This window comes from Pyrus communis, chromosome 10 (assembly GCF_963583255.1).
Source record: "Pyrus communis chromosome 10, drPyrComm1.1, whole genome shotgun sequence".
In the NCBI taxonomy this organism is placed as follows: Eukaryota; Viridiplantae; Streptophyta; class Magnoliopsida; order Rosales; family Rosaceae; genus Pyrus; species Pyrus communis.
Genome location: NC_084812.1, coordinates 3,604,569 through 3,631,352, shown reverse-complemented (window position 1 = coordinate 3,631,352; position 26,784 = coordinate 3,604,569). Strand labels below are relative to the sequence as shown.

At 37.7% G+C, this 26,784-nt stretch overlaps 3 protein-coding genes and 1 pseudogene across 3 annotated transcripts; 2 read left to right on the top strand and 2 right to left on the bottom strand.

Annotated features, from left to right (window-relative positions):
- The first annotated feature begins 852 nt into the window (after positions 1–852).
- LOC137748715 (uncharacterized) lies at positions 853–3,591 on the top strand. The gene is made up of 4 exons (XM_068488892.1): positions 853–939; positions 1,470–1,539; positions 1,849–1,909; positions 1,994–3,591. The coding sequence occupies exons 1-4, from the start codon at positions 921–923 to the stop codon at positions 2,168–2,170; spliced, it is 327 nt and encodes a 108-aa protein (XP_068344993.1). The 5' UTR covers positions 853–920; the 3' UTR covers positions 2,171–3,591.
- A 968-nt stretch (positions 3,592–4,559) lies between these two features.
- Positions 4,560–5,541, bottom strand: LOC137746666 (peroxisomal membrane protein 13-like; annotated as a pseudogene).
- Positions 5,542–8,296: 2,755 nt separating this feature from the next.
- LOC137746471 (hexokinase-2-like) lies at positions 8,297–13,247 on the top strand. The gene is made up of 9 exons (XM_068486490.1): positions 8,297–8,768; positions 9,573–9,723; positions 9,810–9,992; positions 10,483–10,557; positions 10,686–10,841; positions 10,934–11,032; positions 11,122–11,252; positions 12,088–12,169; positions 12,496–13,247. Exons 1-9 carry the CDS (start codon positions 8,497–8,499, stop codon positions 12,841–12,843), a joined length of 1,497 nt encoding a protein of 498 aa, XP_068342591.1. The 5' UTR covers positions 8,297–8,496; the 3' UTR covers positions 12,844–13,247.
- Positions 13,248–13,386: 139 nt separating this feature from the next.
- LOC137746470 (receptor-like protein kinase HSL1) lies at positions 13,387–17,124 on the bottom strand. The gene is made up of 2 exons (XM_068486488.1): positions 14,338–17,124; positions 13,387–13,982 (listed from the first exon to the last, which is right to left on the bottom strand). The coding sequence occupies exons 1-2, from the start codon at positions 16,976–16,978 to the stop codon at positions 13,564–13,566; spliced, it is 3,060 nt and encodes a 1,019-aa protein (XP_068342589.1). The 5' UTR covers positions 16,979–17,124; the 3' UTR covers positions 13,387–13,563.
- Positions 17,125–26,784: the final 9,660 nt, after the last annotated feature.

The following is a 26,784-nucleotide window of genomic DNA, read 5'->3' as shown; positions in this document are numbered from 1 at the left end:
AAGATTGAAAAAACACTTCACTCTACACTAAACCAGCAGAATGCTTAATCAGTTCAGGTTCAACTCCAAGCTGTAGTAGTAGGTGTCAAAAGTCACGTCGAACAAGTTCACATCAGGAAGCAGTCAAGGTAAATAACTCATAAGATACAGCTTATAAATATTACATAACAGTAGTTGGACAACAATAGTATTTCAAGAGTAACTGACAGGAGATTTTGTTGTGAAACCCGATATACACTGTATTGTATCTTAAAGTATACCGTGTGCCAAAACAGAAACCAGTATACTGTTCACGAGTCAAGACTGACCGGTTCAAAGTAAATGACAGCTACGTTAAATGCAATGGGAAACGAAATAGAAATATTGACAATTAATGGAATGTTTTGAGGGAAATGATTGCTAAATCCTCAAAAGGGATACTTCACATGAAATATCCAGAGCGTGTGCGGCATATTCTTAAATTTTCTAGAGTGATTAGTGCTGAAAGAGCAGAATTAGGAGTGGGGTTAACGATGACGTACACAAGAAATTATCACTATGGATATCAAATCATGTCAAATCGATGTTTTGTTGACCAGAAACACCAGTATTTTCCCCACACCAGGGACATGATCAAGCTTAACTATCTGCTGAGACTGGTGTTAAATGGATTTAGGGCCGGGTTCATGAGCTGAGCCCATAACTCCACACCAAAACCTAGCCCATAAGGGTTTCAAAAAAAAAAAAAAAACCTAGCCCATAAAACACAGAGCTACTTTTGTTAGAAGGTCCGGTCCATAAGCCCATTACAACTTCAAAGTTTGCGGTCCGTAATCCATTCTTTCATTAAACCCATACTTGGTTGTTCTTGGTCAGAGAGAAAGCTGAAGCTGAAGCTGCCTGGCCAACAATGGCGACTCAACCCAGGAGGAGGAAAGCCGATGAACCACCGTCTTTCAGGTGATCACTAATCAAAACCCAGTTTGGTGATTTATTTATTTTACATATTTTTTGTTTTAAATTTTGGATATTTTACCTTTTTATTTACTTGTTGAAAAGAGCTATCTGGGTGCCTTGGGTGGTAAATTAATATGGTAAATTATTTTGGTTGGGTGAAAAGACATGAAATTTGAAATATTTTGCTGTCAAATAGTCGAAGTAAGAACGAAAGATATTATCTTTCTCTGAGATTATGGCAAGAGGTTGATGACAATCCAATCCAGTGTAGGCTGTGTAGCAGTAGGCGGTAGCGTCGTGTTCTTTGCAATTTGGATGTCGTTTTAGGAAATGATGGCTAACTAGGCACCGCCCCCCTCCGCAAAACGGCAAAACCAATCGTTTTTACATTTGACATTAGTTTGCGTTGCAGTTTCGGGTTAGGCCAGTTGGTGGGCACTGGTTTCAATTTCGAATTCTCTCAGTAGATTAAAATAGTTTAAAATATTGAATACTCAAAACTCTTATTCTATAACTACAAGTTTTGGCGTTAGATGGAAGATTTGGCACAAAACTGAGTGCAGTGGCCTTCGAGGATTATTCCGTCGACCACCACTTAGTCGGGTAAGGCTTGGTTGTTGGTGTAACTACAAGCCCCTTTAACAAATAATTGAGTAATGAAAATGATGAAAGCCCTTCATTTAATTATAGGTGATTTTCACTCCCGTTTTCTCATTCTGCACTCCTTCTGTTGATTCTTTATCTTGATTCTCCTTCAGTTTATTCAATCCAACTGCTAGAAAAAAATTGAGTGCATGTGGGATAAATTGGAAGTATGAAAATCATCTCCCAAACTATACGTTTTTGACTGGTAGTGAAGAAATTGTTTAGTTCTTAACTGGACCGACCGGTCTTGTTTATGTAAATGTATAGTGGGGTTAACGTGCCTGCACCGGTTGAGAAGAAGAGCAGAGTTGAAACTTCAGTAACAACTGTAAGAAGTTTTTACTCATCGGTCTCCTTGCCTGCGTTTTTTCATAACTAGTCGATTTGAGGGGAAAATGCTATATGTTTTTAGGTTCCGGAAGCTCAAACTATAAGTGCTGGAGTACATTTGAGGATTCAGCAGGCCAAAAATGCAGCAGTAGCACAAGCGCAAAAAGATGGTGCGACCGGAAGCTTTAGAATCTTTGATTCGCCCTTCGGGAATTATCTTGTTCCTGTAATTCCCACTGCCAAGGAACTAGCTGACTAGCTAGTTTCTTATGCAGTCACATATACTCTAGCTAACTGATTGATTCTGTACTGGAAATGTGTCTATCTATGATTCATGTATTTTGCAGATTTTCATTACCAATTGATTGTCATACATTGGAGAAAATCTGCCTCGTAAGTCTGTAAACAGTTGTATGTCCAATTGTGTGTCTCTCTCTCATCACATCGAGTTTCGTTGTTGTTTTTGATCCTCCTATTGCATTGGTTTGTTCTTGTTCTTGAGGTTAAGCGCCATGGTGTCTTGCTTTTTCCGCTGTTGGTTGTGTCTATCAACAAGAACTTCTGCAAAATCTGCATTTCAATTGCATTTTTGCTTAAACTATAAATTTCTAATGTATAAGTAGTCAATTCTTGAGTTTAGAAATGAATTAACTTATTAGGATAGTGTTGATCCTAAAAATTACAAAACCTACGTAGCGCGCAGGCCGAGTAACTAATGAGCTAACTACGTCCTTCGGTTGAATGCGGGGCGTGCCAACTCGTCAGTTGAGCTCGGCCGAGGAGTAAAATTTGTTGATGTTGCGTTGATGCTGACTTCTTGATCTTGCGATAGCGGTCGAGGAAGGAACAAGTCTCGGCCTTTGGGTTTTCGAGCCTAAAGACAAGACTGCTAGTTCAGCGAAGTTCAATATCAAATTCGGCTTTCAATGTGCTGAATATAATAACCTGGTAACACTTCACTTCGTCGAGAAGGCTAATGAAATGACCTCTGTCAATAACGATTCGAAAATCCTTCTCGACCGAAGATAGATAATCAGTCGGCCTCGGGGCAGTGCTGTTTATCCAAACTGAAGGTGCTCCGGTAATGGCTGATTCTACGGCAACAGTGTTGTTTATCCAAACTAAAGGTGTTCGCCGGTTGCCTTCACAGTGCTGTTTATCCAAACTGAAGATGTGTCGGCGGAAAAAGAAAATAAAAAATCTCAAGATGTTTGAGAGGTTTTGCACATGGCAGTTATGTGTTGAATTGGAGCTCCCTTTTTCCGTTGCCATTGCATCTGTATTTATAAGACTGAAGTACTTGCTTTGCACGGTCAGATAATGTTGCAGAGTTTAATTGCAACTCTAATTCCTAAAGTTGATTCGCATCAGAAACCAGGGCATATCCTTCAAACTGAGCCATGAGATTTGTTCCAAGACTTTTCAAACCTAATAAAAGTCCATCTAGGCTTATCACATCACATTTGTAGCCCACCTAGGCTTCTCATAAAAACCCATCAGTAGCCATGCTTTATCTGATCATCAAAACATCATAGAAAAAGGGATGGCGTACTTTGGTTCCTTGTGTCATCATTATCTAAGACCATGATTTTCCTTTATCCTATTATTCCATGTGGTTCTGCATGCAAATCCATTCAAATGTGGAACTGTGCAACTGACTAGACATCAAGCTGCATCCATCACCTAACCTTATTAGGTTTCCTATTCACCATTATCTTCGACTTGCAGATCCATGTTAAGCCACGTGAAATGTCCAGGAATCTGTACAATTGATTTTGCATAAGAAAATTAAGATAATTTATTAAAAGATAATTATTATGATTAAGAACCATAATATTATCTCTTAACAATAGCAAATTATCCTAACTTTCTTATCCGACAATTAAGAACCATGCTTACTCAACGGCCTTGATCGCTTGGGCCAATAGTGTAAAATCGGGTCCAAACAGATAGTAAGGGCGTGAGTCGGACGAGATTAACGTTGACTCGTTAAAAATGTGGATATTCATCAATATAATTGATATTCTTATTCACATGCAGTTGATATGGTTGTCGATATGTCATTGATAAACTTGATGAAATTTTTTCAAAATGTGCGAAAGAAGAAAAATAAGGGTGGAATATATTCATTAAAAAGAAGAAAATAAAAGAATTTAAGCTATTTTGATGAACATAGCATAACATTCCATCAAGAATCGAATAAAAGAGCAGATGAAGTTGTCAACCCCATCCCATTTCTCTACTTTAAGTCTTTGAGCTTTGAACATTGAGATTTAGAGAATCCCTATCCTCTAATAACATCTACGAAAAACAAAAACGAAGAAGTGATGACTTTTACACTTTTATTTTAATATATTTAAATCACAACCAAGAGAAAAGAAAAAAAAAATTAAAAATATGCAAAAAACAAAAAAACAAAAAACGAGAACGTAAAAATCACTTTGTGTAACAAAAAATATACCCTTAACGCAGGCATGTCCATGTCCTGCCTGAATTGATTTTGCCCTTGTTCCTTAATTATAACTAATGTTTTATTTGGTTAAGAACAAGTTGTGTTTTAATGTAGGACCACTTTTCGAAATTCCATCTTTTGATGGAACTGAAATGGAACCTCCACGGAGGGGTGAGTACCAAATGAGTGCATTTTTGCTGATCGTCTTCAAATGGTGGTAATGTTCATCACTTTATTTATCATCGTTGGATAAGTTTGAATTTTGAGATTTATGCCTATTCACTACACAAATTTCGAAATTCAAATTCATATAACAATGATAAATAGTGGGTGGAGGTTCATTTGAAGAATTTTGGCTGAATAGGACTAGACTGGCTCAAAACTCAAAGTAGTCACTTGAACCTTATAATCCTCTATTAACACCTAGAGTTGCATGATCTTCTTCTCCACTTGCCACAGTTTGAAGTTAATCTTGAATCCAATCTTACGTTTGTGTGTGGAAAAAACCTTGCCACAATCATGATATAGAATATTTGGTATCGGCGCAGTCTGGTTACCGCATCTATTTTGAGTACAAAGAGCTATAAGTTCGAACTCTGTCACCTTAATATGGCGATGGAAAATAATGACGCTGCATATGTGATGTCTGAGGTCAATGGCAAGCCCTGGTGGAGATGGAGGAGAACCATATGGATCATTTGGATCTTGACCTCCATAAGGACCATAACCACCCATCAGGGCTTCTAAACTACTATTGTACATCCCAGAAGAACCATAAAGCCCACCACCACCACACCCTCCCCTATGCATGCTTTGCCATACATCCCCCACCGTACGTATAATCCTCCACTTCCACCATATGAACCATATATTCCAGACACCATAGTTGGTGCTGCTTCCATAGTTCTGCTCCCAAGGCCTCGAGGGAACCAGCCTAGCAAGAGCATTTCTATTAACAGCGGTATTTCTATCAGAACTTGGAACTATTTCTCCAGGTTTAACGGTACCCTAAGCCTCAACTACGTCACTTGTGCTTCCAGCTGACGGGGGTTTAAAAGGTGCAGGACCAGATGAGGAACCTGCTCTCTCCCACGGTTTTCAGGGTTCGACTCCATCGGAAATGCAGAAACACGTCATGCGACAGAGGAAGCTTATCCCTTTTGAGGGTTCGACTCCATCGGAAAGGCAGAAACTCGTCATGCGTTAGAGGAAACTTATCCTTCTAATTCTTGATAGGGATGGAACTAGATAAATTTTCTTAATAAGTAACTAGCAGGAGCGTACATTTTGTGTGTGACCAAAATAGGTATATAATTGTTATTTTCTAAAAAATGAGGGTAAAATAGAAAAAAATAGGAATATGATTGTCATTTTGTCAAAAGTACCGTTCACCTCCTCCCACTTTATCCTCAAAAACAACTATTTCAGTTCATTCAAACTATGCAAAAAACATTATGATTTCACTTATGTGTATGAAAAAATGATGGTGATACAATTTATCTTAATAAGTGTATATTTTTTATCTTATGTAAATATTTTGATATAAAATTACTATTTTGTCATCCTTATGTAAATATTGTGTATCAAAAGTGAGGGTAAAATAAGAAAAAAGAGGAAAAAGTTCAAAAGATACAAAATTACTATTTTTCCCTCCTTATGTTAACATTGTGTATTAAAAAACGAAGGCAAAATTGAAAAAAAAATGAAGTAAAAAGTTAACAATCCTTCTTCTCTTAATAGAATAGAAGATTTATATATTAGATTTAAGTTGGACGCAATTTTTCTGCTTGCTTTAACATATTTTGAGTTAGTGAATTGTTCAGTCCAATCAATTTTAGAGACCAAACAAGATCTCTGTTATTTCTGTTTGTTGACGTGGTGAAACATCTGTTACGTTGTTTACGATTAATTGATCATGTTATTTAGAAGAAAGAAAAATAAACATATCGTTTAATTTATCGCATTAAGAGAAAAAAAAAATGAACATCCCTTCTGTGTCACGATCATAAGAAATTTCTTCTCGTCTAAAGTAAAAAAACAGTGCAATTAAAAGATTCGAAGGGACAACTCAAAAGCAACTTGTGGACCATACTCAAATTTGGAGTGTTTAATAGTTATGAATATAATAATCATCCCATATAACATGCGTCGTTATCCCTTGTACTTTATGAGATGGCGCCATGGCGGATCCTTATTTCATAAAATATATTTTGCTTTATCCTTTTGGCTGCAGTTGTTTATTAGATGAAAATATTGTGGATCCAAAATTTCTAGGTGGAAGAATTAAAAGGGTTATAGATTATCTGCTTTCAGATATTCTATGGATTATTAAATTTTCCAGACAAATGATGTTTGACATGGCACCATGTTTCATACTTTCATAAACTATTGGAGAGGTTGATTTCATTGTACACTACACAAGGGAAAGTCCACTTTCCTTATCTCTTAAACTATTCCTACCTTTTTTTTTTTTTAATTTTTCTTATAAATACCACTTTAAAAAAATCGATTTAAATTTGATATTATCTACATCACATTAAGGAGTAAGAAAGTAGGCTGAATCTTATAATTAGCTAGCCATAATAATTTGGTTCGAATTTGTCTTTGACGAGAATCGAAACGAATACCTCTTACTTATAAATGAAGAAGAAAGTATAATGTTAAGTAATTTTATAATGTAACATTTAAAAATATTTTCATTTCACAAATTTAATGTTATGCAATAAAGATTTGATTCGGTTGTAAAGCTATATTCTGAAAGAGGTAGGAGTTGAAGACAAGATCTATATACTCTACAAGAGCAATACGAGAGCAATGGTTGCAAGTGATTATTAGAGAAAACCACTCATACACGTATTTCAAGTCATAAATGTTTTTTTGTTGTTCTCATAATCATTCAGAGACATGTTAGAATCACTTTTTGAGAGAAATGCACTCGTAAAAAGCACATATAGTCATGCACTCAACCATAAGTGAATATGACATTCTCAAAAACATTTATGATGAGACAGATCAAAATCACTCATTGAGATAAAAACTACTCGTCAAAAACATATGCACTCCTAGCAATAAGTGGATACGAATTCTTAGAATAACTCAAAACGAGATAGGCTGAAAACTCACTTAAAATAAAACTACTCGTTAGAAACTTAGAAGCACATATGTTTCAGCCTATAAAGTGATTATCGTATTCTTATAATCACTTAAGATGAGACATTAAACAAATTAAACTGAGCTACAAGCTCATCAGCTAGCATATTTTTTGAGGAAAACTAATGAAAATGATTTGAAAACTTTGAGTTTTAACGATAATGACAAAATAAAGGGTAAAATAAATAGTATTAGGATTGACTTTTTAGTATAAAAATATGTTTTTTCGTTAAAATGAAAAGTACCAAAAATTTTTCGTTAAAATTCCTATTATTTTTTGGTTCGGAGCTACAACATGTCAACATGCAAGCATGGGAATGAGGAAGAACCTCACACGTATCCTTCCTTAATCTGAATGCTCCAAAAATACCAAACCACCTCAAGATATCGTGTTCGTCCATATAACAGAGTCGCAGACAGCCTCGTGCTTCACACTGACAGGTCAATCTCGTAATTTTCATTCAAAACCATGTTCACTTTTCCTCCAAAAAAAAAGGGCAATTCATTTTTGACGCCAACAAGATATCTTTTTATTTTCCGAGAAAGTGCGAGAAAATCCCCTAGAAAATTTAATAACACAGAAAAGGGGCTAATTTTCCGAGAAAACAAACAGGGCCAAGAAGATCATAAAAGCACTTTCTATCTCCGGGAAAATTGAAAAATACATCTTAATTTCCCGAGAAATTAGGCCGCAAATTGGAATGCCATGATTAGCAATTTTCCATTCGTATCCCTCCCCAAAAGTCCTATATAAAGCTTAGGGCATTTTTTGGATTTTCCAAAAATTATATTTGAATTCTCTACTTCTCACTTTCTCTCCAGGTCTCTCTCTCTCTCTCTCTCTCTCTCACTTCCAAAACTTTCTCATTCATGCAAGCACGAGAATTTAAATAGGCACATCAATCCCTGACCAGAAATTCGGGTTCTGGAGATTTCGAACTGAAAAACCCATCAAAGATTTAGTAATTTGAGCGGCTGTGGTGATGGGGAAGGTGGCGGTGGGGGCGGCGGTGGTGTGCGCGGCGGCGGTATGTGCGGCGGCGGCGCTGGTCGTTCGGCACCGCATGAAGAGCTCGGGGAGGTGGGCCCGGGCGATGGCGATTCTGAAAGAGTTCGAGGATAAGTGCGGGACCCCCATTGGGAAGCTGAGGCAGGTGGCTGACGCCATGACTGTCGAAATGCACGCTGGCCTCGCATCCGAGGGCGGCAGCAAGCTCAAGATGCTCATCAGCTACGTCGATAACCTCCCAACTGGGTATTTTTGCTTATCTCACCCGCCCTTAATTGTTTTATTTTTCGATTGGGATTGGAAAGACTCGTAATTTCAACTGGGATTGGGTTTTAAAAAAGGACTTTTGGGTTCAATAATTTTGTCTTCTGTTTGAAATGATTTATTTGTCCCCTTTTGTTATTTATTTATTTAGTTAAAAGGGTTAAAGGTCGAATTTTTATGTGCTTTCTGATTAATTAATACGATTTAGTTATGTTGATTTTTCATGCGGCTCCCATATGATTTTTCGCTTCGAAATCATTCCTTTAATATTTGATCTAACTGTAGATATTGAAGTCTGATTTGCTAAAATTGGCGGTTTCCTTATCCCATGTGTGCTTCCGATGAGGCTTTCATGGCTCTCTTATTAGTTTCCGCCTTTGGTATGTTCTTCATTTCATGTGGTGTAGGCTGTGCTATTTTAGTGGATTATAATGTTCTATGCTCTACGGATCAATGTGCTTCTAATCTTTCTAGAGTGTCATCGTATTGAAAAGAAATTGACATGCTATATTGCAAATGGAAAAAGAAATGCAATTTAAAGTCTACAAGCTTTAGAAAGAGTGTTAGAAATGAATATTTGATATACTGGGTAGATTATATTGGTGATTTGGGTTCGTAAACTGACTGAGTGGCTGACTATGTGTGAGCTATATTTGGTGTCCTTTTCCCCCCTTACTTACATGTTTGCCGAATTAGGCACGATTGTGTTAAAATTACGCCTTGCACTTGAATGTCTGTGGGGGATTATTGGATCCGTAGTACATTCCTTTTACTTTATCGTTTCAGGGATGAGAAAGGACTGTTTTATGCATTGGACCTTGGTGGGACAAACTTCCGTGTCCTGCGTGTACAGCTCGGTGGGAAAGAAAAACGCATTGTTAAACAAGAATCTCAGGAAGTTTCCATTCCACCGCATTTGATGACTGGAACTTCAGAAGTTAGTATTGTATTTCTTCAGGCAATCTAACAATCCTGCTTAGATTTGTTCGTACTTGGTGGTAATTTATCATGATGTGGTTTCAGGGATTATTTGATTTTATTGCCGAAACACTTGCAAAATTTGTTGCTACTGAAGGAGAGGGTTTACATCCTGCACCCGGTAGACAAAGGGAGCTGGGTTTTACCTTTTCGTTTCCTGTGCGGCAAACGTCAATTGCATCTGGGACTCTTATTAAGTGGACAAAAGGCTTCAGTATTGAGGACGCGGTACTTTGACAGCTCTTGCTATATTGATTTTTGTTTGCTAGTTAGTCATGTAAATCATGCCTGGAGGACACTGTACCTGATACATTGGGCATTGGAGCCTTTATGTTGTCTTTTCTTAACGTATGTTCTACCTAAAACATTATTTTCTACCCACTGGTTACCTATGTGTTACAACAACAACAAAGCCTTTTCCCGCTAAGTGGGGTCGGCTATATGAATCCTAGAACGCCATTGCGCTCGGTTCTGTGTCATGTCCTCTGTTAGATCCAAGTACTCTTAAGTCTTTTCTTAGAGTCTCTTCCAAAGTTTTCCTAGGTCTTCTTCTGCCCCTTCGGCCTTGGACCTCTGTCTCGTAGTTGCATCTTCTAAGTGGAGCGTCAGTAGGCCTTCTTCGCATCTTCTAATAATAAAATTAATTTAGCAGCTCTGGACTAATCTATATCGTGTGGTGCCCCCTTGTGACAGTTTCCTTTTGCTAATATTGGTGCAGGTTGAGCAAGATGTTGTAGGAGAACTGACCAAATCAGTGGAAAAAATTGGACTTGATTTGCGTGTTACAGCTTTGGTAAGTCCAGTTTGGTGTCTAATTTCAGCAAGTCGGATGTTCCTGTTATGCTTTAAGGAGCTGATTTAAACCTTGGTGATTTATTACTTAATCATTTTGGACAATCCTAACTTGCCAGGCTGATGCAGGTCAATGATACAATTGGTACATTAGCAGGTGGTAGGTACCACAATCAGGATGTCATTGCTGCTGTGATATTGGGCACCGGAACGAATGCTGCTTATGTAGAACGAGCGCATGCCATTCCAAAATGGCATGGTCTTCTACCTAAATCAGGTGAAATGGTTAGTAATTGTAGAACTATGATTTGTTGCCTGATGCTAAGGTTTAGATCTATAGTTAGAACATTGCTAATTCTTTGTTATTTTTATAATAGGTTATCAACATGGAGTGGGGTAGCTTTCGCTCGTCACACATACCACTGACAGAATACGATCAAGCACTTGATGCTGAGAGTTTAAACCCTGGAGAGCAAGTAAAGATATTTTCTTTTACATGTTTTTGGCATTTTGCATGTGAAGATGGCTTGATTGATATATCATATGGATTTTGTTTTGTTTGCAGATATTCGAGAAGATCATTTCTGGCATGTATTTAGGGGACATTGTGCGCAGAGTATTGCTCAAGATGGCTGAAGAAGCTGACTTTTTTGGTGATGTTGTCCCGCCAAAACTGAAAATTCCATTTTTACTAAGGTATATTCCAACATTTTTTGTAGACGATATTTTTTCAAACCTTGTTAGCTTGAAGTATGTCATTGGACGTGTTTGTGTGTTCCCAAATTTTAAGAGGATTTGTGTTTTGAGCAGACCTTTTTCTGTGAAATACTTGGGTGTACAATACATGGTCATACTTACATAGTCAATAAAATTTATTGAAAGTATACCTATGATGGACTTGAAGTCTTGAACCAGTTTACAATTAAACTCTCTACAACCAGAAATCAAATCCGATCCATTATATGATTATCCCATTGATATTCTGGCAAGCATTTCAAATTTTCACTTACGGCTTTTCTTCTTGTTCTTTGCTGCCTGCTATGAATTCTGTGTCTTGATGTCTTGGAGTTGTGTGAAACCCAGATTTTGTCCCAATTTGAAAATCTAACCACAAACTTGAAACTAAAAGTAGCCAGCCTTTCCATTTCGTTTGCGGATTAAATTCTGGGAATGTCTTGGATTCTGCATAGACAACTGTCAAGAGGAATTGGGCAGGTCTATTCCTGAATATCAAAATACACCATCGCAATGGAGCATCAGATAATGTGGTTAATTCCATCTGTTCGGAATGGCAAGTGACTTCCACATGGTCATAACGTCTGTTTTGCTTCTCAATGGTGCCTAGATTAAAACTTGATGCTTCTGCCATTGTGGATTACTTGCCAATTGTCGTTATTTTTTTTGTTCAAACTGAGGTCTGTGTATGAAAGTCTAAATTAAGTGTTTCACCTATTGCTTTTGCTTGGATTGTGCATTAACTTTGGAATAGCGTACAATTTTCTGAATCTTTATGGTGTTGTATTATTTGCAGGACTCCTGTCATGTCTGCCATGCATCATGACTCATCTCCGGATCTGAAAGTGGTCGGGAACAAACTCAAGGACATCCTTGAGGTAAATTGCCCATTCTATTGGAAAAAAACGATCATTTTGTTATCTGGCTGTGCAACTTTAGTTTTTTTTTTCTTTTCCTTTTCATAATTCTCGTGGGAGGGTGGTTAGAAAAGTAAAAATTGATAAAAGGTTGAAGACATTATACCTTTCACTGAATAACATTTTCATAGGGTGGACATGATACGATTGTGTTTTTTTTTTTTGTATCATCCTTGAGCATGCACTTTTAGAAAGTGACCATAATTCCTATTTTTCTATAAAATTTCATAGCCAATCTTTAGACAGGTGACAAGTGTTTATTGTTTTTGATTTTTTGATAATTGTAGATCTCCAACACCTCATTGAAAATGAGAAGGGTTGTCGTGGCGCTATGTGACATAGTTGCCACTCGTGGGGCTCGCCTATCTGCTGCTGGGATCTTGGGAGTGCTTAAGAAGCTAGGTAGAGACACAGTTAAGGATGGAGAGAAGCAAAAATCGGCGGTAGCACTGGATGGCGGTTTGTATGAGCACTACACTGAATTCCGCACCAGCATGGAGAGTACTCTCAAGGAGTTGTTGGGCGACGAAGCTGCTGAGCACATTTCTATCGAGCTCTCAAACGACGGCTCTGGAATTGGTGCTGCCCTCCTAGCAGCCTCTCACTCCCAGTACCTCGAGGTAGAGGAGTCATAAAATGGTCAAGACCAGGGTAGATGAATGAAGTGTGAAATTCTCAATTTTAGTGTATTTTCGTTTCCCCTATCTTCCCACTATTTCCTTTGGATCAATTCGTGTTATTCTTAGCTCCTAGTTTGGAAGATCTTGCACCCCATCCGTAATTTATGAACCTTTAGAGCCGGTAATTGTCGTAGGATCATAATCGGCAGTTGGAGTAGGCAATCGGCTAAGCTTTCTTGCTGCAGCCCGTTGTTTCCCTCTGCGGATGTTTAGGCGTTGTGTTGTTGATCAATTTATAAGCTTGTTTCTCCTGGATTACTTAATAAAAATAGGGGATGTAAACTGTGAGTATGCACTTTTTGCGGAACATTCTCTCATGTTTCCCTGTTGCAAATAATACAGGTTTTTACGGGCCATCAGTTCTTGCTGATTTTTCAAGAAGTTTTCGCTACTCGTTATTGTGATACATACTCAAATATACAGGGTAGTTTTGTCGTCTAGAGTGCAGCTCGGCATCCTAAACGATGCTACTCGTTATTTTGATACATACTCAAATATACAGGGTAGTTTTGTCTTCTAGAGTGCAGCTCGGCATCCTAAACGATGCAGAGCTGCACTCTAGTATACATCTGATCACTATGACTATCTAATTCCTTCTCTAGTAAAGCATTTGATCAGCTTAAGACCGACCCTAAATGAAAGTCTTATTTCCCCTTTACTTGTTTCCTCTTCGCATCAGACATTTGTTGCCAAACTACCATTCTTGTCTTCCAAAATCCTCTCACGCTTCGAGTTCTTGAGCAGAGGAGCGGCAAAGTACTCAGTCTTTTCACCGTTGATAACTGGACGGCTGCATCGGAGCAAGATTTGCAGAACGACCTTCATGGAAGGCCTACTAGCTGGAAGTCTCTCTGTGCAACTGAGGCCAAGTTTGAAAACCGAGCACATTTCGTCCAAGTAACAAGGTTCTTTGACGTCCTGGTCCAAAGCGTCTGCGATAGTGTTTTCTTCGTGAACATGGCGCCATGCCCATTCAGCGAGGGCAGTGTGTTCATCGCCGTGGTTGGCTTCCCTGCCGGTTGTCAACTCCAGAAGGATGACCCCAAAACTATACACATCGATCTTTTCATTCACTCGCGTTGTGTGGGCGTATTCTGCATTTAGGGTAAGAAAAATCAGTTTACAGATTGCTAATGCGAAATGAAAGAAAATACACATGCTTCTTTAGGCACTAAGGGCTTACTTGAGATTGCCTTTAGAAGGGCTAAATGCACTTTTCTAACAACTCAAAGCACTTCTAAGTTTCTAACTGCTGTTGGCAAAAAAACTTAAAAAGTGCTTATGGGTCATAGAAGCATTTTTTTTTTTGTTTTTTGGTCGATTGCTTTAGCAAAAGTTTATGAGCAGAAGAGAAAACCACTTCTTGCAAAAGTACTTATAAGAAGTGCTTTATAAAGAAGCGGTCTCAGACATGCCCGAACTTTAGCATTTGTGGGGTATAAGGTTTACCTGGAGCCATGTAGCCAAAGGAGCCAGCAACAGATGACATTGTAGCAAGTTCTCCTTCCTTGACCAACATCTTAGCCAGACCAAAATCTGCTATTTTTGCATTGAAATCGGAGTCCAATAAAATGTTGCTCGATTTCATGTCACGATGTACAACAGGTGGCACGCAATCGTGGTGCATATAGCTGAGGCCCTGAGCTGCCCCCACTGCAATCCGCAACCTCTTAGGCCAGTCGAGCGCGACATGATGGACTGACCTCAAGAGATTGGATGGCCTGTTTCTCGTGTGCAGCCATCGATCCAGGCTCCGATTATCTGAGTACTCGTAGACGAGAAGTTTTGAAGTCTGACTGGAAATGCAGCACATCAGCTTCACTATGTTGGCATGTCGAATTGAGCTCAAGATCTTGACTTCAGCAAGAAACTCTTTCTCAAGCTTCTCTTCTAAATTCTTATTCTTCCAAATCTTCTTCACAGCAACAACATCACCATTGCGATTCACAGGAACACGATAAACTTTTCCTGATCCGCCACTGCCAACCAGATTACTTTCTGTCAACCCCGATAGGATTTTCGGCACTGTGAAATTCAACCTCTGAAATGTGTTGAGCTTCCAGTTAGAATCACCATTTCTGTTGCAGTAAACTCTGACCACGATGACCAAGATGGAAAAAGCCAACAAGCACAACAGTATGCCTAAGGATAAAATCAGTGCAAGAGATTTGGACGAAAGTTTACTGGACTTTCGGGATTCAGAATTGCATATGGAGAGCTTTATTGCCGCTGAGCTAGATGTGCAGAGGCCTCGATTGTCCAGGAAGCTTCCTTCATACGCAGCGTTTTCAAATTCGATAGGGATCTCCCCGGAGAGGTGATTGGAAGAGAGATTGAATTGGTTGAGCTTCAGACGCCCGAGTTGATCTGGAATTTCGCCAGAAAGTTGGTTTGCTGAAAGGTCTAATTCAGTAAGTCCCGGCAGAAGACCAAGTTTCTCAGGAATTGTTCCAGAGAGCTGATTTCGACTGAAATTAAGACTAGCGAGTGACTCCCACGACACAATATCCGATGGAAGGGAGCCAGTGAGCTGATTCTGATCAAGAGAAAGAGTCATTAAACTAGAAAGCGCGGTTAACTCCTGAGGAACAGCACCGCTAAAGTGGTTATTACCGGCGTCAAAAACCTTCAAACCTGTCCAGGAAGACACCCCGATTGGAATGTTGCCCGAAAATCTGTTGTCTCTCATTTCCAACCGCGAAAGATTCGATGACATCTTCTCAGGAAGCTTGCCAGTAAGCGAGTTGTTGCTCACCAGCACAGTAGTCAAGTTTGGCGCCGTCCACATACCGCTAGGAATGTTTCCAGACAGCATATTATCTTGAACCTTGACAATCTTCAAACTGCTGCAATTTCCAAGAGTGCTTGGCAATGCTCCACTCAGATAATTCCCATAAGCTACAATGTCTTCCAGCTTACCCCAATAGCACAAATCGTCTGGCAGTTTTCCTGTTAGCCTATTGACGCAAACTTCAAAAGCTTCGAGCTTCGAGTACTTCCCAAACTCTGGAGCCAATGTTCCTGAAAAATTGTTGTTGAACATTCTGAATTGTCTGAGGTTTGGCAGGCGGCCAATGCTCTTCGGAATTTCACCCGAAAAATCATTGAGAAACAAAGCCAACTCTGTTAATTTGGTAAGATTGCCGTACTCTTCTGGTATTGTCCCTGTTAAAGTGTTCTCAGAGATATCAAGAATGCTCAAGTTCCATGACCCAATCACTGGAGGGACCTCCCCGGAAAGATTGTTCCTGAAGAGATAGACTATACTCAAATACTTCAACGTAAACAAACCGTTCGGGATCCTCCCACTCAAACTGTTTATTGCCAAATCAATTACTTCCAATGCTTCCATCTCCCCAAGTGTCTCAGGAAGCTCTCCAATCAAGTTCGATTGCCGTATCCATAAATTCTTGAGCTTTTTCAACTTGGTGAAATTGGAAGGCAAGGTCCAAGGCACAAGGTTTATGTTGAAAGACATGTTTAGGTCTTTGAGATTGGACAAGTTACCTATTTCTGGCGGGACAGAGCCATTGAACTGGTTCATCCACAGCTGAAGATTCTCGAGCTCTTGCAACCGCCCTATTGCCGGAGGAATATCGGAGAAGTTGTTTCCGCCAAGGATAAGCTGCTTAAGCCGGGGCAGGCTGTCGATGTCATCAGGAATCGGGCCTACAAAGTAGTTTTGTGAGAGGTCCAAGTATTCTAGCTTGGAACACTTGTAGAGAGATTTTGGGAACTCTCCGGGGAGGCAGTTGTAGTTGAGATCGACGTGTGTGAGGTTTGTGAGATCACAGATGAAGGGTGGAACCGGCAGGGTTATGTTCAAGTTGACGAGAGACAATCCAGTGACGGAGTTGTTTGTGCAGGAAATTTCAGGCCAGGAGCAGTGGGAAGAAGTGTTTGAGTTTGATGGGATCCAATGGCTGAGAAATGGTGGAGACTGTAAGTAGGACTTGAGTTTCAGAAGGACTGCTTGTTCTTGGTCTTGGAGGGATTGGGAGTTGGCATGGCGGAGGAGGAGGAGGAGGAGGAGAAGGAGGAGGAGGTGGAGGTGGGTTTGGAGAGAAGATGTTGGGGTGTGTCTAGCCATTTGGAGGGAGGGGGATTTCAAAAGTTCGTTGGTTCCCGCGGTTGTGTTGAGGACAAGTTAGAACTCAAGGGTTGTGATCCTTTTTATGAGATATGAAATTGAAATAGACGTTAGAAATTGGGGGATTTTCCAGAATCATTGCAGGGTCACAAATGGCATGGAGTTTCAGTAGGGGACGACTTGGAAAATTTATGGTCAACGGAGAAAGTGTTAAAAACCCACCAATTCTTTGTGGGTTTGTGCCTATCACTTAGCGCTGTTAACTCATATTCACTGTTTTTTATTTACACTTGCTTACTTCCGTCGCTTTTTCTCGATACATGCATATTGCAGTCTGACACATAAGTTAATAGTATTTTAAACCTCTAATGATAATATTCGATAAAAATAACTTATTAAAACCACAAAAAGAGAAATTTATGCTTGCATTTCAAATTGTAATTTGTCTATAAAGATGTGTGACCTCTTACATATAAAGGAACCTGAGTATTTTCGTTTTCGTTTTCGAATTAGGTTTTAGTTTTACAGTCGAGGGATATGAGATAAAGTTCAGAAGCCCTACTATTTTACTTTAATGTATGTGATAGTTATTACACCAAGGGCGTGTTTACTAATCCGTAATAAGATTGAGGGGAATTGAATTGAAGGGGAATTTGATTAAGATGGAATCAGAATCAGATTCCTATTGAAGTTGTTTACTAAATCATCTGGAATTGGAATAAAATTGGTGTTAATTCCATAAAACTTGTTTATTTATTCAGTTGAATCGGATTTAAAAATAGTATCATTACCAAACTACCCCTTATACTAAATAATTATTTTTCATATAAAGTTATTGGAATTGATTTATATATCATATCATACTAATTCATAAAATAATTGAAGAAGCTCTTCTTAAGGTAGTATTTATGTAAATAAAAAATAAAAAAGCCAGCACCCTCATCTCCTCCCTTTCTTCAATCCTATCTTTCCCCAACCCCCACAGCCTTCCCACGACCTCTCAGATTCACAGGTCCTCCACTCCTCCTCCCTTCCATCCATATCCTCTTCTTCCCTAGCCCCCACAACCATCCCACCACCTTCCGAATTCGCAGATTCACATGCATCATTATCTGTCTCTCTCGTTCTTAAATTCTGCAAGTGACGAGGAGAATTGGGGTTCGGGTGTGACCGGAGCCAACGCTCCTCCTAGGAAAATTGGATGAGACTGGAGAAGAGAGTGATATGGGTACCTCTATTGGATTTGGCGATGAAGTTTGTAAGGCTATTTTGAAATTAAGAAAATAAATTAAGGTAATTTTGGAACAAAACTTTGATTCCTGGATGTAACATCCCACATCGTCCAGGGATGATGATCATGTAAGCCTTATATGTATATTCTTATCTTTACCTAGCACGAGGCTTTTTGGGAGCTCACTGGCTTCCGAGTTCATTGGAACTCCGAAGTTAAGTGAGTTCGCGCGAGAGCAATTCGAGGATGGGTGACCCACTGGGAAGTTCTCGTATGAGTTCTTCAAAACAAAACCGTGAGGAAGTGGTCGGGGCCCAAAGCGGACAATATCGTACTATGGTGGAATCGAGCCCGGGTTGTGGTGGGGGCCTGGGCCGGGATGTGACAATTTGGTATCAGAGCCAATCATTGGCCAGAAGTGTGTCGACGAGGACGTTAGGCCCCTAAAGGGGGTGGATTGTAACATCCCACATCGTCCAGGAGTGAAGATCATGTAAGTCGTATATGTATATTTCCATCTCTACCTAACACGAGGCATTTTGGGAGCTCACTGGTTTCGAAGTTTATCGGAAATCTGAAGTTAAGCGAGTTCGCACGAGAGCAATTCCAGGATAGGTGATCCGGGAAGTTTTTGTGTGAGTTCCTAAAAACAAAACAGTGAGGATGTGTTAGGAGTCCAAAACGGACAATATCATCCTCCGGTGGAGTCGAACCCGGCGTCTGATCCGTCTTCCTCCCAATTTCTATTTCATCCTTCTTTCTCAAAGAGGACGACGAGGAAGATGGTCCACATGGGTTCCAGCAGGGGCATATAGCGTCGGCGGGTTATCGATTGGAGAAACTCCATCTGCCACTCTCTGCCTGTTGTTCGTCTGTGAGGAAGAGGAAGAGAGGGAGGTGGTGTGGTACCAGATTTGGACGAGATTGAGGTTGGTGTGTCTCGCCGGAGAGGGGTTGTATGGCCTGCATATTTTGTATTTGAGTCTTTCAGTTTTAGTTTTTAATTAATTAATTATTTAAAAGATAAACCTTGTAGATTTATTAATAGAACAGATGTCGTGATTTCATTGAAGGGGTATTCCAGCGGTCAATTGTCAATGGTGATGTTAGGTCCGCAGTCGAGATGTTTAATTTTTTTGGGTTTAGTTTTTGTTTAATTAATTTTCTTAAAAACTAAAACAGATAGAATTTTTCATAGGAAACGTGGCATACTCCAATTAGATGAGTACACCAACTGTTCATGATGATGTGGGGTTCCCGTCACTTCAGAAAATTTCTCCCGCTGGTAAATTCCTCGTAAACACGCCCCAAAAGTGGACAGAAAGAAGAGAAACCACATGCTTGTAAGTTAAAATATAATTTACCAAAGTTTTAGGTTGCAAGAAATTCAATTCCCCTTTGTCCGTTAGCCGAACGTGAGGTACGTGAAAGCGAAGGCAATGAAGATTCCTCGAATCTGAAGCGTGGACGAACGCCTTCGTTGAACGAAGACTTCTAAGAACGAAATTATTATATTTTCTTGTGGAAGACTTTGACCTAATCAAAGAAAAGGATTTTGATCCCATTTTTTCCATCGGAAATTTATGATTTGGAGGAATGAAAACAGCACGACTGGGTTCACTGGCATAGACAGCAAATGAGGAGGGCGAGTGGATCAGGCCTTGTTTTAAAGATCTTCACCGAACGCCGTCTAAGTTTTATTTAGGTGCTACACGATTAACTACAATCCCGATTAATTATTAAGAGTTTGAAAATTAAAAAACAGTGCTTAGACTTACTTAGACACTAACTTAAGTTGCGACTTTCACTTAGATAAAAAATAGATTGCTTTTATTTTGAATTTTAATTGTTTAAGGAATTGTAAGAGACTTGTTGAATACTTAGATGAACACACATTATATACTTGTTTCCAATGTTTTAATTATGTTCTAATATTTTATAATCATCATGTTCTTCTATTTTTCAGTTTATGTATTCCAATGAAATTATGTATTTTTTAAGTATAAACAGACACTTATTTATACAATATATAATAAATTTACTTAAATCCGCATAATCTCTTGCGTAAGTTTCACCTAGCCGTCTAGCCTCTAGGTCCTAACCCACCGTCCGGCTAACACCTAACGTCGTTTAGAACCTTGGTGTTAGGTAATCAACAATTGACGCTCTATATTTCATGTCAAATCTCTATGATTAATCAATTTAAATACCGAGTATGCAAGAGGAGAAAAAACATGTACGGAAATTACTTCTGGAAAACAAGGGCAGAAGGTGACCAAGTGGCATTGGAAAACAAGGGGTTTTGTAGTTGGTGTTTGTTCTCCTAATACGCTCACTTTTCTTTCTTCTGGAAGATGCACAAAAAATTCAAACATTCATGTGGGGTGCTAGGAGAAAACAAGAGAAAGTGATATTGGATCGACTGCAGATTATTCCACCCACGCACCCACCCACTCGGACGGTTCAGTGCATGCTTTAGAAAAATGATCAGAAAGTGACCAAATTAATGTAAACATAATCTCTGATATTATACCTCCCCATGCATGGTTTTAGACCAACAACTATATGGATACCCTTATTTCTAGAAACTGATACTGAAAAATCAATAGCCAAATCTTTGACCAATCTGTGTTTGATTTCAGGCACCGGTGAATCACAAGATGGTAGTCAGGAAGAGGCTGAAATGCCTTTGTGAGTCTTTCCGGCCCCTGTAATGGTAGACTGACGTAACTGGTCCCTTTTTATGGGAAAAAAAAAGAGAAACAATTGATCTATTTTTCGGATTCAACTTCCATGCTACGTATCATTAAATTCTACGAACATTGGATTGTTTGAATTTTTGAGACCATAGTAACTCATTAAAGGTACATAACTTATGGGCGTGCAATTTATTCTAATGACATATTAGTAACAACTTTTTACTCACGTGTCAAACTGTAATTAATAGATAAATTAAAGAGAGCTTTAATGAAAAGGGCTTCTCAAAACTTTTAATTAACCAAAAACTATCTGCAAACTTTATTTAATAAAAAGGGCTTAAACTTTAATAAAAATGATTCAAATTTTAATGAAAATGACAAAAGTTTTACATAATAATAATAAAATGAAAAAACAGCCAACACATTTTGACGCGCGGGACCACACGTTCACATACTCTTCCTCACTCAACCGTTCAACCTCTTTCTCTCTCTCTCTCTCTCCCCCTCTTTCACATATTCCCATCAATTTTTCTCTCTCATTTCACCTCATACATCCACATCAACTTTTTTTTTTCTTTTTTTTTTTTTTTCACCTCTCCCCACTCTTCTCTTTCCTTTCACCTCACTCTATAAACAATTTATTTATTTATTATTTGTTTATTTGACTATTCTTTCAATTTTTTTAGGACAAACTAAGTAATAATATTACAAGATAAAAAATAAAGAAAATTTTCATTATTCAGATGAACACCAATATTGTCACTATTTATTAAACAGAACATTGATTACTTCTTAAATTTGAACATTATTTCTTAAACTGAACATTGATTACTTCTTAAACCGAACACTATTTCTTAAACTGAACATTAACTACTTCTTAAACCGAACAATATTTCTTAAACTAAACACTGATTATTTCTTAAATAGAACACTAATACTATCACTTCTTAAACTAAACACTGACTATTTCGTAAGCTGAATACTAACTATTTCTTAAACTGAACGCTAGTACTATTACTATTTCGTAAACTAAACACTAACTATTTCTTAAAATGAAAATCTTGTAAACTAAACACTGATTATTTCTTAAACCTAACACTAGTACTATCACTATTTCGTAAACTAAATAGACTATTTATTAAACCAAGTAATAGTACTATCACTATTTCGTAAACTAAGCACTGACTATTTCTTAAACCAAACACTAGTATTATCACTATTTTGTAAACTAGTACTGTCACTATTTCGCAAACTAAACACTGACTATTTCTTAAACCAAAAACTAACTATTTCGTAAATTAAACACTAACTATTTCTTAAAATCGAACACTAGCACTATCACTATTTTTTAAACTGAACACTAAAAGGTTCAAAATTTGAAGCTCTTATTATCATATGAATCACTGACAATAATATTTATATTCTTACAGAGTTAGAATAATGATTTTCACATTCCTATTTGTTCTTTTAACATTATTCGAATAATTTATTTGACTTCCCTTTAATTTATTCAATACAAAATTAACAACAAAAATATAAATGAAGGATCAGAAAAGCTAATGTGCTTTCATTGAGAAAAGTAATCTAATATTTTTTTATTTTTAGGTTTTAGCTGGATAGGGTTTAAATTAATAAAAAATTTCATAATTTGAACATGGGGTGATGATGAGATGCTACCCACGTGTAGGGCTAAGTGTTAGTCATGTATTGATGTTAGCAACATATTTTTTTGGATAAAGTACAAAAAATTACCTTAACTATTGGTGTCACGACACTTTCATACCTCATCTTTTAAAATTGACAATGTCATACCTCATCTTTAGAATTTGGTCGAATGTTATACATTCCGTTACTTTGCCGTTTACTTTTCAATTAAATGCTGACGTGGCTTGATCCGGGTCCCACTTTCTATTAAAAAATTAACAAATATTATTAAAAAAAAAATCATTTAATAATTTTTAAATATTAAAATAATAAAGAAAATTTAAAAAAAAAAAAAAAAAAACCTTGTGTTCGTACCCTTCCCCCCCCTCCGCCCCTCTTCTCTCTCTTCTCCCCCATCTTCATCTTATTCTCCCTTCCAGTCCCCTTCCCGCAGCCTAGAAAAAAAGGAGGAAGAAGAAGAAGAAGGAAAAAAAAAAAAAAAAAAAAAAAAACTGAATCTGCAACCCAGAAGAAAGAGGAAGAAGGAGGAGGAGGAAGAAGGAGGAAGAAGGAGGAGGAAGAAGAAGAAGAAGGAGGAGGAGGAAGAAGAAGGAAGAAGGAGGAGGAGGAAGAAGGAGGAAGAAGGAGGAGGAAGAAGAAGAAGAAGAAGGAGGAGGAGGAAGAAGAAGGAAGAAGGAGGAGGAGGAAGAAGAAGAAGAAGGAGGAGGAGGAAGACTAAGAAGAAGAATAAAAAATCCAATTCTGCAAGAAGGAGGAAGAAGGAGGAAGAAGGAGGAGGAGGAAGAAGAAGAAGAAGGAGGAAGGAGGAGGAAGACTAAGAAGAAGAAAAAAAAATAAAAATAAAAAATAAAAAAAAACCCATATCTACAAAAGAAGGAGGAGGAAAAAAAAAAATCCAGATCCCATTGAGGTGGAATCGGGAAACCTTCGTAACCTCCTTCTCCTTCTTCTTCCTCTTCCTCCTCCTTCTTCCTCTTCTTCTTCTTCCTGGGGAGGGGGGGTTACTGAGGTTTTTTTTTCAAATTTTTTTTTACTTTTCTTTTAATATTTAAAAAATATTAAATAATTTTTTTTAGTTTTTAATAATTTTTATTAGAAAATGGGTCCCGAATCAAGCCACGTCAGCATTTAACTTAAAAGTAAATGACAAGTAACGGAAGGTATAACATTAAACCAAATTCTAAAGATAATATATGACATTGTCAATTTTAAAAGATAATGTATAAAAATGTCGTGACACTAATAATTGAGATAGTTTTTTTGTACTTTACCCCTTTTTTTTTATCTCAAATTTCTCTCTCTCTCTCACTCTCTCTGAACATTTTCCTTCCCGATGAAATATTTAAAAAGTAATTTGTGTGCTACTTTTGCACTATTGGTTTTCTGTTGAATTGGTAAATGCTTGTTTTCGCACTGCTAACACGCACACACGCTTTGGGTTGAATAAGTTTTTATTTTTTTATCTCTTGTCCTTATTATTAAATAAAAGTTATTAAGTGACTTTTGGTTAAAACTCAAAGTTTTAAAATCTTTTTCATTAGTTTTTCTTAAATTAAAATGACGACTCAGAAGAAGAAGCCAAATATTTTCTTCAAATATTGATCCAAGTCATATACTCACATGTTGGTGTGCAAACCGTTGGGAATATTGATGACTCACCGTGACCTCTTTGCTTAGCGAAACGTGATGTTAACCACCCCAGTCGCTACCGCTCCCATTTAGTCACTGACCTAATTGTATTATTTATAAATATTTTAATTATATTTTCCTTGTTCCTTTGAGATTAGTAGTTCCTAATTCTTCATGGATCATTTGGTTTTTAAATTACTTATATATAACGCAACTAATGACGTCCATACTTCCCAGTATAACGGTTAGGCGCCCGTCTCTTTTGCCGTGCTTAGTTGTGCAAGCCATTTCATATCGAATTTCAATGATCCGAACGTTTATTTTGTAAGTCTTGATTCGTAAATTATTTATGCAAAAATTCAATTCAATCCGAAATAATTTGCTCATTTAATTGTCACAATGAAATTTCGGTATTTCTTAGAAAACAGTGTTCTTCACTTTGAATTCAACTAGATGCATTATATACTTCCAATTTGACAAATATTTTACAAGAATTGTTCATGAGATGCAATATGAAAAATAGACGTTCGGATCATTGAAGTTTAATATGGGATCAACCTACAACTAACCCTATTTTTTCAAAAAATGGAATATCCTCCGTTAAAGAATCTGATATTGACAATATCGGGTGGGAAAATACATTGCCTTTTCAGATTTTTAAATCTATACTACCGATTAGATTACCCTCATTTCTTCGAAGCACGTCTCTATTTAAAAATTAAAATAAAAATAAATAAATAAACCTCACGTTTTCTCCATTTCTCTCTCTCTCTCTCATTTCCTTCTAGAGTAATGATGTGCCACCAATAAAAAAATAAGCACATTTATCAACGTTTAAGTAATAACTCACTCATCAACTTCTATGTCATTTAATTTATATCTTTTCCTTCCTCCATCTCAATCAAACTCACAAATTATAAAACTCAACTTTAACCGTGGATGTCGCTCATCCTCCTCCTCCTAGTCAAAATGGGCCATGTCAAGACCTTTCCTTCCAAATTTCCATAGAGAAAATTGTTTCTAGTGGGAAGGGGGTTGTTGTAGAATTGAGTCGGATGAGGTTGTTGTCGAAGTGAGTTGGATCATGTTAATTGTATCAAGGATATTTCAGGAATAAAAGTGGGTGGAGAATGAATATTAAGTATTTTTTACTTTTTATGGTGGATGAAATTATAAGGTGGGTAGGAAAATAGGACAATGAGATGGGTCTAGTAACACTCTCAATAAAATGCTTCGGTATTTGTTGAAGTGGAATTATGATATTTAAACTAATTTTTTTTAGAGATAGAGTTGATGTGAGATATTTCAATGGTTGATTCTATATAAGTTGTTTTAACCCATTTATCATGTTGGTTTTGCTGCCGCTTGCTAAGAATGGCGATCACGTTGGTGTACGTACCCTCACTCATGCTCGTGATCCCTATCCAGTTCCAAGGAAAAACTCGCCGCCGTATAACAAAGCAATGGTTGGTTGGCTGCAATACACACCCTTGGTGAACATAAAAGTACTGAATGTAACTCTCACCAACGGCCTTTAAAAAAAAAGAGTAATACTATTCATATCATATTTTTGTACTATATTTTCATACCATTTTAGGTGGCATTTAATTATTAGTTTATTAAATAATGAACTAAATTAAAAAATCTGATTAATTCAAATGATGTGACTGTCCACATCAAATGTCATCTAAAGTGGTATGAAAATATGGTATAAAAATATGGTATGAATATCATTACTCTTTTAAAAATTCAACACCGTTGACAATTGGCCTCCCTCCTTTGCATTTTATTTGGCAAATGCGTAACCCTAATTTTTACTGTTACAAGCATTACATTCCTAGGGTTATTTTGTCAGCCGATCCCGTTTTGTATCCGAACAATTATGTGGTTATGGTGTTTTACAACAACCAAGTTAGCTTTCATTAGAGGGGACAAGGAACGAGAAGCTCTGGAATGATAAGGTCGAAAGTCCTGATATTGTCCTATCTCGTTGTTTCTGTTGGTGGCAGGAGTATAACCGCTCCTTGCCTTGTCACCCCTCCCTTCCTCCTCCTGTTACTTCTCATTGGTCTTGCTCACCCACTTCCATGCTTAAAATCAACATTGATGGTGCGTGGAATGAGCGGTCCAAACGGGGAGGTATTGGTGTGTGTTGAGAATCAATGTTAGGTAGAATCAATGTTAGGTATGGTTGAGTGGAAAAAATTAGGTGCAATTAATGTGTTTTGTGTGGTAGTTGGAAATCTTAGTTTAATTAAGTGTGTGGTGTAGTTTTCATTTGGTTTGCTATAAATACCCAAATCCCCAAGCATTGTAAATCATCCAAGGAAAAACAAAGCCTAGAGCTAAATAAGAAAAGCTTTGCTAATTAGTTTGTTTTGTGAGCTTTCTTTAAGAGTGTGCTCTATTTTCTTCTTCTTGGGATCATTAGAGTTATCTTGGATACTCTTCTTATTCAACAATTGGTATCAGAGCCAAGTCGGTCAGGGATCGTTCTTGGTAGAGCATTGGTTGTAAAGTCTCTTGAATTTCCGAGTATGCTCTGTGGTTGCAGTTTTGACTGATCTTCCACATCAGAAAAG